Genomic DNA, 13,003 nt, shown 5'->3' on the forward strand with positions numbered 1-13,003 from the left:
AGCTTTATATACAAAAATAACACAACACATCATAGAACTATAAATAAAAGCTAAAGCATCAAACTTTTAGAAAAACACACATCATATGTTCAGTTTGCCTATGACTCAGCAATTCTTGTCCTGATAACCAGTTGTCCTCACTTAACTGCAGGGTATTTCTGAGAAATCAGGGAGGCCACAGTGTCATGCTTTGTTTAAATTTCAGTATGGCTTCTGAGGAACTGTGTCACTGGTGACTTATCTGTACAAACGCTGCAGAGTATCTTTCTACTCTACAGCATCACTGAGCAGTTTAAGTGGGACACTACGGTATATGCAGCAGCTGTTGGCCAAAATGTATTCAGCGTGTACGCTAGAGGGAAGAGTGTAAAAGCCTACACAGACAGATACAGCAAAGTAGCTCTGAATTATAACAGCTCCAAACTGGAAACCATCTAAGTCAGCAGCAGAACAGATTGACTATGGTGTATTTATTTGGGGAAACAACAATATCCTAGCAGTACTCAATGAAAGAACTATTTCTGTGACTCCCAGAGACAGGCAAGCGAAATCAGCTGGAATCGAGCACCACCATGATGGTCTATGGTTCTGTTCACCTGGAGCAGCAGCAGCCCTGACTTTAAGACACTGAGATGCGGGTGGAACTTTCAGCCAGCAGAAATGGCCTGTATCTTGAGCTGGGCTGTGTTTGCATAAGAAATATAAATCCAGGGCTGGAGAGATGGCTCAGCGGTTAAGAGCACTGGCTGCTCTTCCACAGGTCCTGAGTTCATTTCCCAGCAACCACACGGTGGCTCACAACCGTCTGTAATGGAGTCTGATGCCCTCTTCTGGTGTGTCTGAAGACAGCGACGGTGTACATAAAATAAATAAATCTTTAAAAATATATATAAATCCACTGGGTTAAACAGTCAAGTTCTCATATGCTACATTGTAAAGCAAACATAAAACTTAGCTATTATAAGGGGAAAAATCTGCAACAGTTTGCTTAGGATTCTGAAATCAGAGGCAGATCATTATTATTATTATTATTATTATTATTATTAATACTTAAAGGTAGCTGACATTTTTGGTATGCTTGGGAAAACTAAGTTTTCTTAGTGCTTTCTGATATGTGCGTGTGGTTCACTCCTTTTTAATTTCTACTTCACCTCTTAAGTCTCAGCCAATTCTGAGAAGCCAATTTCCCTCATTACCAGCTTCACCTCAGTAACTCTCTACTACACATCTGTTCTCCGCTGCTTTTTTGCTGTGGCTTTTGTAGTTGTGACTCTTTTTGTCGTAACTAAGAAGATGCTTGGCTGGGTAAAGACAGTATTAAATACAACTGCTCTGGGTTACAGCCACACTTATCCAGCTATGATTCTTCTTACTGAAGCCTGAAGTCACAATACTCCTAGCCTTAAGAATCTTTCTGGCAGCTTGTATAGTTGTCTTTAAAGTTAAAAAGCTCTTGAGGACAGATCTTAACCTAAAGGCCCCTATCTCTTTTAGCTACCCCTGTAACAGGACCGTCACAGCTAGAGACTTTTATATTCTAGGCCCCTCAACTTTTGAATCTGCACTCTTAATTTTGAATGCAGATTGTTGTGATAAAAAAAGCTCTAGAATTATTCACATTTTTTCACAACCATCTATCTCACTGATTTATAGTTTTCACTAAACTGTAACTTTGGCGTGCTCACACAGATCATTTATTCACTCCACGAAAACGTCCCAGAACATCAACGGTAACTCAACACTAGCAGTTCCCGGCACTACTGAGATGATGTTTCATGAGTCAGTTCCTGTTCAGACTACAGAGACAGAAAGCAGCAGCCATTCCAGACCAACTTATGTGTCAGGAAACACAGAGTACTATGTGCACAAAAGGAAACAGTCAGGGAAACTCAGTTTCTATGCAGAAGTGATGATCATATCAAGAGGTAAGCAGAAACAGAAATTTCAATGACTCCACTTCTACACATTAGTCAGAGGCAACAATCTGGGAAATATCAAAGAAAAAAGTACATTTCAGGAATGGACAGGGTCACTATGGTGGGGGCTGTTGTACAGAAGAGGCTAGAGGTGAGACAGTTGCTAGGGGTGCTTTTTTATAGTTACTCTGTACTGTTTTCTAAGAGATTCTTAGAACTTTATTTCCATCAGCTTGCCAGGCACCACCAGCTGAGCTGATCACTCAACCAGAGTATGAACTAACTACTGAAGAAGACCTAACATCCGTGTGGGCTTTACCAATCTTGTCCATTACTGTATCAGGAAGGAAACTCTGCAAGTTTTCTAATTCAAAGGTATTGTAAAGTAGTCTGCTACGCTCAATGGACAAACTGGAGTTAGGAAACCCAGGAGCTGAATTTCAGAGCTTACTGAAATGTTACTGAAGATGAGATACAAACAGAGCAACCCTCAGTAGGGAAGTCAGACTGCAGCAGTAAACGTGCAGCTGAGGAAAATATCTCAGAGTCAACCCAAAACTCGCAAGCTGTTTACTGAAGAGCTTCTACCTTGCTTCCTCCTAACATCTCCCTATGTAGGCTGGGCTAGTCTGAAACCTGAGCTCCTCCTGCCTCAGCCTCCCAAGTGCTGGGATTATAAGTGTTTGCCATTATGTCCAGATCATATTTAAAAGTATCCCTCAAATAATTAAATGAACATATTATCTTTTGAAGTGGAAGGTCAACCTCTAGGGGTTTCATCTCACAGATATATATATATATATATTGTAACAGTATGCTAAGATTCTAAAGCTTTATACACATATGCACAGGTTTATTGTTGTATATTCATAACAGGTTTATAACACACACAGGATAGCATCCTGTGATGGCAAAATAAACCCAGGTACTCCCAAACCGTAGACAGGAGTAACGCTGCTGCCTGAGACCCTCCCTTCAAAACAACGAGACAGAACTCCATGGACCAGTGTAGTTAAACAGCAGCAGCAACCAGCAAACCTAGGAAGCATTCTGCAGCATTCACTTAGCTATTTGGATTCAAAAACCAAGTTTTAAGTCAGGGATTTAATCCCAGCACTTGGGAAGAAGCAGCAGGTAGATTTCTGAGTTTGAGACCAGCCTGGTCTACATAGTAAATTTAAATTCCAGGCTGGCCAGCAATACACAGGGAGATCTTCTCTCAATCAATCACAATCAAGCAGTAAGTAAGTAAAAATCAATTTATATTGTCAAAGACTATATTCCTAGTACTTGGGAGAACTAAACAATAAGATTTTAAGACCATCCTGGACTACATACTATATATTCAAAGTCACCCAGGCTACACTCAACACCCTTTCACAAAACACAAACAAAACCAAAAATCAGATCATAATAAGTGGCTGTATTAATGAGGCAAGGTCTCATTCTGTATCCCTGGCTGATCTACATAGACCAAGCTGGTCTTTTAGTTTGGTTTGAGTTTTTTGTTTTTGTTTTTGGTTTTGGTTTTGGTTTTTTGGGGTTTTTTTGTTTTGTTTTGTTTTGTTTTGTTTTTTTGCTGCTGTTGTTTTTTTGAGATGGGGTGACTTTGTGTCTTCTCTGTCCTGAAATCCACTATGTAGACTAGATTGGCTTTGAATTCACAGAGATCTGCCTGCCTCTGCCTCGGGAATGCTAGATTAAAGGTATGTACCACCATGCCCTGTACGGCACATTAATAATAAAGGTTCAGATTCCTGCTGGTTATCCTTGACTAAATGCCACATGGCTTTTAGGGAAAAAATATTTACTTATTGAGAAGAAAAGGATGCTTCCAACTTATTTTCCCTGAAGTTAGTCAAGGATAGCCCCTTGCCTGACTAAGAGCTTTACGTAGAGAGAATCACTCATAAACATTACTGTTAAAAAAAAAAAAAAAAAAAAAGATGGTGGCCAGTGTACAAAGTACTGCTGGGAAACCCACACCAGCTTCATACGAGGCTGTACCTGGAGCCTCACTCAGCCACTCAGCCCAGACGCTGGGTCAGCGCCCCACCAGTGCTGCTATCTGAAGCCTATGTCACACTGCTCCTCAGAAAAAAAGGATAGGGCCTCTGAATAACATCCAGTCACAGGACAGCACTGTAACTCTGAACTTCAAACAAGTCAGCCCTCAAAGTGAAAATGGAGAGAGAATGAGACCCGGTGAGAGGAAAGATCAAAAGAGGGGGCAGCAGTGAACGGAAGGGAAGGGAAAGGGGGAAGAAAGCTATTAACACAGAAAGTGAGTTAGGGGAATGAAAGGAGAGGTTAGAGCATAGAAAGCCAGAGAGAAGGGAAGAACTCTGCCCCCTGCCAAGTTGAGAGGACACGCTGTAAAGGGACAGGGCCATCCCTCCCAACAAGCCTGATAAAGCTACTTCCCAGGTCAGGTCCCCTACCAGCACAGCCCCTGAAAGACAGGTTCCACCAGCCTCCCAGACCATTAGATTGGGCTCTGTGGGAACGCTGACGTCTGGATGGTTCAGTCAAAGGCCCCTATAGCTTAATGTGCTGGCAATTTAACTAAGCACTCCTGACTCCTGATGAACACTCAGCCGGCCCTCTTTGCTGCACCATGAAAGCCACTTTTCTAACCCACACGGAGAGCCACAGCTCTGTGAATGCAGCCGGCAGCTCTCTTAACAGACAACAGCAAATTTGAGTTCACACCTGCGGTACCTATGCCTAGCACCCCAGCAGCACTCTCTCACCCCCTCTTCTAACATTTCTAAAGGGCTAAGCATTAAGGATAATAAAGACTAGATGAAACAAATGCTAAGTGACAATTTTCTGTCACTGTTAGCACCCACAAAGGACACTTGACATGTAAAAAGACAGAGAGTTCAAAGCGGTTAGTGGCTCCGATGAAACTAGAAACTAATAGCATAAATAAAACCTGAATTTTCCAGGGGCGCTTGACAGAAAAGACAGGACTGCTTCACGGCACCAACAAAGCCAGGTTCCACCAGCCTCCCAGAGTATTAGATTGGCTTTGTAGAAAGAAGAAGAAAAAAAAAAAAAAAAACAAGAACCCAGAGATTTCTATATTATACTTTTCCTTTTTTTTTTTTTTTTTTTTTTTTGAGACACAGTCTTGCTATGTAGCCTAGTCTGGCCTTGAGCTTGCATTCTTTTTTAACTTTAGCTTCCTGACCAAACCTAGCTACTTATTCTGAGTAACTAGATTCTTCATTTTGTGGCTTTCTTAATATCTTACTGTTGCATAAATTTTAGGACAGTGTTTGAAGAGACTTCTGAAGGTCTGCCTACCCAAACCAGCCCTACCCCCACCTACTGCCACCTGGAAAATTCACCATGGATGAGTCATCTCGGTGGGTGAGTATGTATGCACTATGATTTAGAGATCATGTACAATTTTAGCTTATAATATTCGCCTTCTATTTGTGGCAGCTGACACAGTAGTTTTCAATGTAAAGGCAGTGATAGGATAGTTTCCCTTATAAAAAAAATTTCAAGTTAAAAACGTTATTACTGGGGTTGGGGATTTAGCTCAGTGGTAGAGCGCTTGCCTAGCAAGCACAAGGCCCTGGGTTCGGTCCCCAGCTCCGAAGGAAAAAAAAAAAAAAAACGTTATTACTAGTATGTGTGTCTGCACGCCAGTACCCATGTATCATATAGCACAGTAGAAGTCAGAGATAATCTGTGGGAGTCAGTTCTCTGTTTCTACTGTGAGTCCTGGGATCAAATTCTTCAAGTTTTAAAAACAGAGATGAAAGGGGGGCTGTGGTGGTGCATGTCCTTAATCCCAGAACTTGGGAGGGGCAGAGACAGGTGAATCTCTGTGAGTTCGAGGTCAGCCTGGTCTACAGAGCATGTTCTAGGACAGCCAGTGCTACACAAAGAAACCCTGCCTCAAACAAAATAATAATAAAAAATAATAATAGTCCTGTAATAATGGTCAGACCAAGAATAAGCTAACGCCTCCGAAATGTTCCTTGGTGCCAAAGCTCATGGGTACAGCATTTTTAAAGATAACACTCACAATTACATCAGCATTCAAGGGGTTGGAGTAGCCTTATAACATTTGTCCTTTTGCTGAGCTTAGCAGTATTTTCCACACAATATGCAACAATTAATTCGATTTACACTTCTAGTCATTTTAGTTTTATGTTTTAGCTTGCACGAACATTAATTATTTTGGTTAACATCTGGACCATGGCCAGGGTAGATGTCCTCCTGGTAGATGTGGTTACTGGAGGGTAGAAGGCTGAGGAGTCTCTAGGCATGCACAAAATAGTTAGGACAAGATGTCATTACCCTAGTCACTTCAGAGTCACTTTAAAGGTGACTGGAGAGATGGCTCAGTGGTTAAGAGCACTGGCTACTCTTCTAGAGGGCCCAAATTAGAAGATTCCCAGCATCCACAAGGCAGCTCCCAACAGTTTTTAAGTTCAGTTCCAGGGAATCCAATGCCCTCTTCTGCACTCCATGAGCACCAGACATGCATATGATACACAGACATACATACATACAGCAGAACAGCCATACACATGAAAAAAAAATGTCTTTAATGAAAAATGTCTTAAACATCTGAGGTTTCTTTTTTTCACTTGAAAAAGTTTGTCCCAGTGGTTTCATAGCCATCCGGACAGTGATGAATCAACTATCCTAATTCAAGAGTCAGCAGGGCCAGAAGGCTGAGGCTGCCTTCTGACTGGGATCTGCCGTTAGCTAGACAGTGGGCTTTGCAGGAACAGCTGAGTGAAGAAGATTCACAATGGCTGGAGCATCCAGGAGGCTACTACTGGCATCAGGGAAGCATCAAGTGTAGACTCAGTGACTGAGACAGGCACATTCCTAGAGTGTCTGCTCCTCGCACATCTCACCAACTGCTCCCTGCCTCCAGTTCTGATGCTGAAATGAATGTGGACAACATCTAGGACATCCCCAGGTTTTCCTCTTCCCAGAAATTTCTATGGCTCAACTGTTCACCGTTCCTGTTCTCTTCCCATTGAGCATGTCTAGATAGTTTTCAAATGTGATACGTTTTCTAGCCAATGCTCTTGGGACTAAGTAACAATTCTTGAGCACAAGTCATCAGGGAACTAACTAATGATAGGCATCTCTGAATAAAAAAATCGTTTACTCCCTAATGAGTACATTCAGGTAAAGCAAACCATCCTCTCACTATGACTACCAACACTGCCTCAAGCCATCTTTAATTAAGAGTTCAGAAAACTATCAATCACTCATGCTGTCTGCTGTCCAAAGGTCAGACTCAAACCATTTATCTTCTTTGTTTTAGATATGAGGATCTTACCAGTTGTACATATTCGGCTATGAGGCCTAAATCAGTCCCCGTGTTCCTCTACTTATGATGGGCTGACACCCTGACAAACCCTATCTTGAATGTGTTTGAAACACCATGAGAAAAAAGTCGTACAAAACTATTCAAAAAGCACATTCTACAGTAAAGTGTTGAGAGGCAGGTATAGTGTCTCATGGCTAAAATCCTGGCACTTGGGAAGTAGAAGCAGGAGGACCAGATGTTTAAGCCTAGCCTCAGCTATATGGCAATTTGAGGTCAGTCTGTTCAAGATGAGACTATTATTTTTTAAAAGATCTCATTTAAAAGAAAAAGAAAAAGAAAAAAGGGGGGGTGCATGTAGCAGGGAGGAGTCTAGAAAATCTCTTGTAATTTACTGAACATTATACAAGGGGAAAAAAGAAAGAATGGTTATATGGGTAAAACTTTGTCCCGCTATAAAGTAGAAAAATGTTAACTTGAACCCTGGTAGATAGGGTACCGATATTCCACGTTTCCTAAAGCCTACCTGTTGTTGAGCCCTTTTATTCAGGTCTCAAGGGGGCATGAACTTTTGCATAAGAGGCTAGGGAGTCAGCTCCTATCCAACACTCCCATCCTGCTGTCTTTAATGGCTGACTCCCATTTTATAGCCAAGCCAATTAGTTGCCTTGGACAAATGTAAGAGCTTTGAGGACTGGGACACAGTACTCAGCTTAGCTTGAGGAAAACAGGAAGTCTCTTCTGTCTAAAAAGCTTTACTCAGGCACCAAAGGTCAGAAATATGAGGGCTGACCTTCACAGCTCCATAGAGTTCCTGCAACAACAGCAAGGCCTGAATCTCACTATAGCCAGACCTGTGGCTGAACAAGACAGGGAAATGTCAAAAATAACTATTCGATTCTCATCCAATGTAGTGAGCAGTAATGCGGACTTCTACCTCTGACAGCTCCAAGGACTAACTAACTCCTTAAGGCCTGAGACAGTTTCCAGTAACAATCTTGCTGTCAAAGGGTCCCGGGTAGGAAGCTGTGAGCCCCAGCCTGCCCTGTTACTGGTTTACTGCAAATGCTTCAAAGAATCAACTCGTGGTGACAGAGAAAGGGTATAGGATGATGAAATGTGTGCTTATTTGCATATGAAATACAAACAGCTGTGTGATCTCAGGCCTCTACATCTTGATCATGGGTTGATTAGTAACTAATTCTAAAGATGGGGGGGGGCTCTAAGTGTAAATGATACTTCAGCAAAAGTTCCTAACTTTCACCTCCTTTAAAAAAAATTGCTACATCTCAAAATACACCTCCTCCAGGAATTGTAATGTCCTGCTTTGGAGCACTTCAAATCTCATATAGCTTCATATTAATTATATCTCTGTGAAGAGGGTACAGGCCATGACAAGAAGGGAGTGACAAAGATGAAGGGCTCAAAAATTACCAGTCTAAGCCCAATTCTTTTGACTTTTTAAAATCTACTTTATTTTATTTTGGAGACAGTGTACATGGCCCAAGCTTGGCTCAAATTCAGTCTGCAACCCACCTGGAACTAGAAATTTCCCTTATCACTGGAATTGCAACATTATTGAGGTTGTTATGTATTGCAATGCTAAATACTGGCCATGGTTCCCCCCATCCCCCACGGGAATGAGGAAATCTTCACCTAAGCAAAATAGTGTAACCTTGTTCATTAATTTAAAACTATTGGTTGAATAATATTACCCTATAGCTGGGCACAAGAGAGAGAGGTGGAGTTTTGGTCCCTGGGCTTGGGGTCTGAGGCAGGACCAGACTGGGAAAAAGAGAAGAAGGTGGAGGGGAGGAAAAGAGGTCATGGGGTGGGTGAATTATGAAAACATGGTGATGAAAGTTGGCCAATAAAAGCTGCAAGAGCTGCCCAGATGGAACATGGAAAGTAATAACTCAGGGTTACTGGTAGGGAAGTAGACATAATAGCTATCTGCCCAGCTCTAGTGCTTCTAAGACTTATTATACATATAAAAGCTTTGTGTCTTTTATTTTTTTATCTGGGAACAACAACTAATGTGAGGTAAAACTCAGGTTTGAGATTAAATTAGTACCATAGCAAACATCTTTTTCTACATGGTGCTGCGATCCAGCCTCATGCGGGTCATGTGCATGTGTGGCAAGCACTCTGACAGTGAGCTACCTCACTAATCTTTGGCTCCGCTCCATGTAAGGAAAACCTTGTGTCTTGAATGCTGGAAGGCCAGCCCTGGTGTTTATCACAGCCTGTGTTTAGGAAGACACACCAACATTTTTTTTTCTCCTGACAATGAACTCTTAAGTTCTCAACCAATGAGAAAAACATGTGGGGGTGGCAAGGGTGAATGGAAGTGGAAAAATTCCAAAAGAACTCTCAGCCTACTTAACTGTCCTAACAGCTCCCAGTGACTGGGAGAGGGAGGATAGGAGGAAAACCTGTTTCTTTCCAGAGGAGGCAAAAGCAGTTCACCAGCTGAAATATGATCAGAAATTTGGAAAACTGTTTATTTAACAGGAAAAAAATTGATGTGCCCCAAGGCATCTAATATCTAACAATTCTTAGGTTCCTGCAGAGACACTTAAGAACCTCTGTGGCACCCCATGGTGGTGGCACTCACCATTAATCAGCACTGAGGGAGGCAGAGGCAGAGGCAGAGGCAGAGGCAGAGGCAGAGGCAGAGGCAGAGGCAGAGGCAGAGGCAGAGGCAGAGGCAGAGGCAGAGGCAGAGGCAGAGGCAGAGGCAGAGGCAGAGGCAGAGGCAGAGGCAGAGGCAGAGGCAGAGGCAGAGGCAGAGGCAGAGGCAGAGGCAGAGGCAGAGGGAGGCAGAGGCAGAGGCAGAGGTAGAGGCAGAGGCAGAGGCAGAGGAAGAGGCAGAGGCAGAGGCAGAGGCAGAGGCAGAGGCAGAGGCAGAGGTAGAGGCAGAGGCAGAGGCAGAGGCAGAGGCAGAGGCAGAGGCAGAGGCAGAGGCAGAGGCAGAGGCAGAGGCAGAGGCAGAGGCAGAGGCAGAGGCAGAGGCAGAGGCAGAGGCAGAGGCAGAGGCAGAGGCAGAGGCAGAGGCAGAGGCAGAGGCAGAGGCAGAGAGGCAGAGGCAGAGGCAGAGGCAGAGGCAGAGGCAGAGGCAGAGGCAGGTGGATCTCTGTGAGTTCCAGGTCAGTCTAGTCTGGTCTGGTCTACAGAGCAAGTTCCAGGACAGCCAGGACTACACAGAGAAACCTTGTCTCAAAAACAAAAAACAAAACAAACAAACGAAAAAACCCCTGTTTTAGGCACATTGCAATTTTGTGGTTGAAGCTGTTTTAAAATCACCTCTTAGGACTGATTTCACTGAGCTGGCTGGAAGCAGTTCGTTTTTCCCATCTCAGCCACCCTAGAGAGGCTCTCCAGAGTGCTGTACCAGTTTCTACATTAACACAAACCAGCTGAGGACACCTTCCTAAGTTCTCAACAATTCCCTAAACTGCTTTTTACTGTACAAAATCCCCAGAGGTCCAATTTTGTTTTCTGAAGTCAAACGAATACAATACAAATTGGTTTGGTCACTTTGATTCTTTACAGAAAACAAAAGATTTGATGTTTTAACAGTATCAATATATTTTTAAGGAATACAAAAAAAAAATCACCAAATCATTCCTCCATATAAACCCAAAATACACTTTTCTGGCTTCTCGGGAAATCAAAATAAGATAGCCTAATATTTAAACAAAGTGTAAGTGCTTTGTTTATGGTGTGTACCTGTAAACCCAGTACTTGGAAGGTAGAGACAGGAGGATGAGGTGTTTAATGCCTTGACTCAGCTATATGAGAACAGAAGCCAGCCTGGACTACATTCAAGACTATCTCCTCAAAATCAAAACCAGAAACACACACACACACACACACACACACACACACACACACACACACCCTTCACATACAGCAAAGTTAAACAATCTTACTCAGAGAGAAGTTGGGTAGAAAAAAAAAATTGAGCTGAAAAAAAATCCATCTTAAAATTTACATCTTACTCAACATTCTATATCATAGTTTGGTGCTAATTCTCTTTACTAACTTCCCACATTAAAACCCCTGTCCTTAGTTTGATTTGGCTTTCACTCTACGGTTAGGGGTATTTTTTGCAAGACATTCTGAGGTCTCTGAAGGACAATGTGCTGAGAATATTCCAGTCTCCATGCAGACAGAAGAAAGCATATATCTCTCATCCTGTCATTCTATCCAGTCAAATGGGATACAAGAAAATAACACACTGTTGGGTATGTCTCTTCTAGAATAAAGACAAAAATTACTTCAGAGTCTCCTTATCATACTGTTCCCACTTCCCCAAAACAGTCTACCTCTTAATGGCTCTCTAGAGCATACAATGTCTCAGCTAGACACTCAAGCTTTTCCCCAACAGGTCCCAACTTAAAGCTCCAACTCTCCACCCTAGACAGGCCCAGTAAGCACTCCTTGGAGTTCAAGGCTCGGCTCTTTTTCCTCAGATTCCTCTTTTCATGCCCTCACTCAACTCTCTCCGGTTTCACCTCAACAGGTGTACACTCGGATCCTGCGCCCTTAGCAAGAGGCCGGAGTTCACTGTGCCCACACCTACAAAACACCGGGTCACCCTGCCACTCCCAACAAGCTCGACCCTACACAGAAACCGCGGAGCCTCAGGAACCGCAGCCTAAGGGGAAGAAATCCAGCAGCTTCCGGCGGACATCCCTGGAGACAGGGTGGGGCGAGCCCCGCTCCGCTCCCAGCCCGCGGACTCCCTAGCCCAGAGGGCCGGGCAGACTGCGGGAGACACTCAGTCCGCCCCAGGGCGCCGGGCGATGGCAGCAGTGAGGTTCTCTTTCCTTAGGGGCCGCGCGCCCCAACCCGCCGCTCCGCGGGTCTCGCCAGCTCTCACCGCGCAGTCGCCCGTGTCTCACCGCGCCCCAGCCCAGACTGGCCACCCCGCTCCAACCCCACAACCCTCACCTCTCTGTTCCACGAAGCGGCCGCTTGCTGACCGTGTCCGGACTGAAGAAGACCGGACCCGACTACGCTAATAGCGCCGCACCTGCCCCGAGCCACTGAGCCGCAGCGGCACGCTTGACGTCACCCGAGCCTCAAGCGCTGGAAGCCCGGAGTCACCTGATCTCCCTGGCAACGCGTGAGGGGGCGGGACCAAGCGAGGGCGGCGTCATAGCACAGCCCCGCCCCTCCGCTTCTCCCTGGTCTTCGCACCGACTCACACTGCCACCAGGCTCCCACTCCCAAGCATGCTCGGGCGGGTTTCTCTCCGGATCCTTGCGAGCACGCCGCCCCAGGTCCCTAAGACGGAAGCCTGGGAAAAAGGGCGGTTTGGCACACAGCATGTCGGGCTGCTGTGAGCTGCTGCTGCCGCCTGGCCTCTTCTCCGCTGCTAGGTTCAGGGGCCTACTATAGAGCTGCAAATGAGAGCTGAGGCTGATGACTAAGTTGCACTTTAGCTACTTCCCATAAACCTTGCTGCAGTAGTGTGACCAATGCACAAGAATGTAACAAGACAAATTGCAAGAATTTGAAGGTTGGAACCAGTGTCCAGGCCAGGACCTCTTGTTCCTCAAGTCCCCTATTGCCACGGGGAGAGAAATTCCTGAACCGGTCCTACTTGGAAAAAAAAAAAGTAAAGCTTAATTTTTCACTTTGGAAACTGGTTTTTTCTGGGCTGGGCTGTAATATGTATTTCAGTGGTTGATGCTTGCGAAGCATGTGCAAACCTAGATTGACTCCCTGAACCTGCCTAGAGAGGGGGAAAGCCGTCCAAAGTCCT

General features: G+C 44.4%; 1 protein-coding gene across 3 annotated transcripts in view; it reads right to left on the reverse strand.

The window, feature by feature from the left end:
• Cystm1 (cysteine rich transmembrane module containing 1) overlaps positions 1 to 12,632 on the reverse strand; it is a 58,201-nt gene extending 45,569 nt beyond the window's left edge. Inside the window, exon 1 of one of the 3 annotated variants that reach the window (XR_004385912.1) lies at positions 12,187 to 12,338. Coding sequence is in view for 2 of the 3 variants with exons in the window: in XM_032886240.1 (XP_032742131.1) it covers positions 12,444 to 12,472 (29 nt within the window). In the remaining variant the exon portion in view is untranslated. Of the gene's footprint in view, positions 1 to 12,186; positions 12,339 to 12,443 lie in introns of those variants that run through there. The other 2 variants (XM_032886240.1, XM_032886239.1) reach the window with 2 other exon arrangements.
• Between the last annotated feature and the right edge of the window lie 371 nt (positions 12,633 to 13,003).

This window comes from Rattus rattus, chromosome 15 (genome assembly GCF_011064425.1).
Source record: "Rattus rattus isolate New Zealand chromosome 15, Rrattus_CSIRO_v1, whole genome shotgun sequence".
In the NCBI taxonomy this organism is placed as follows: Eukaryota; Metazoa; Chordata; class Mammalia; order Rodentia; family Muridae; genus Rattus; species Rattus rattus.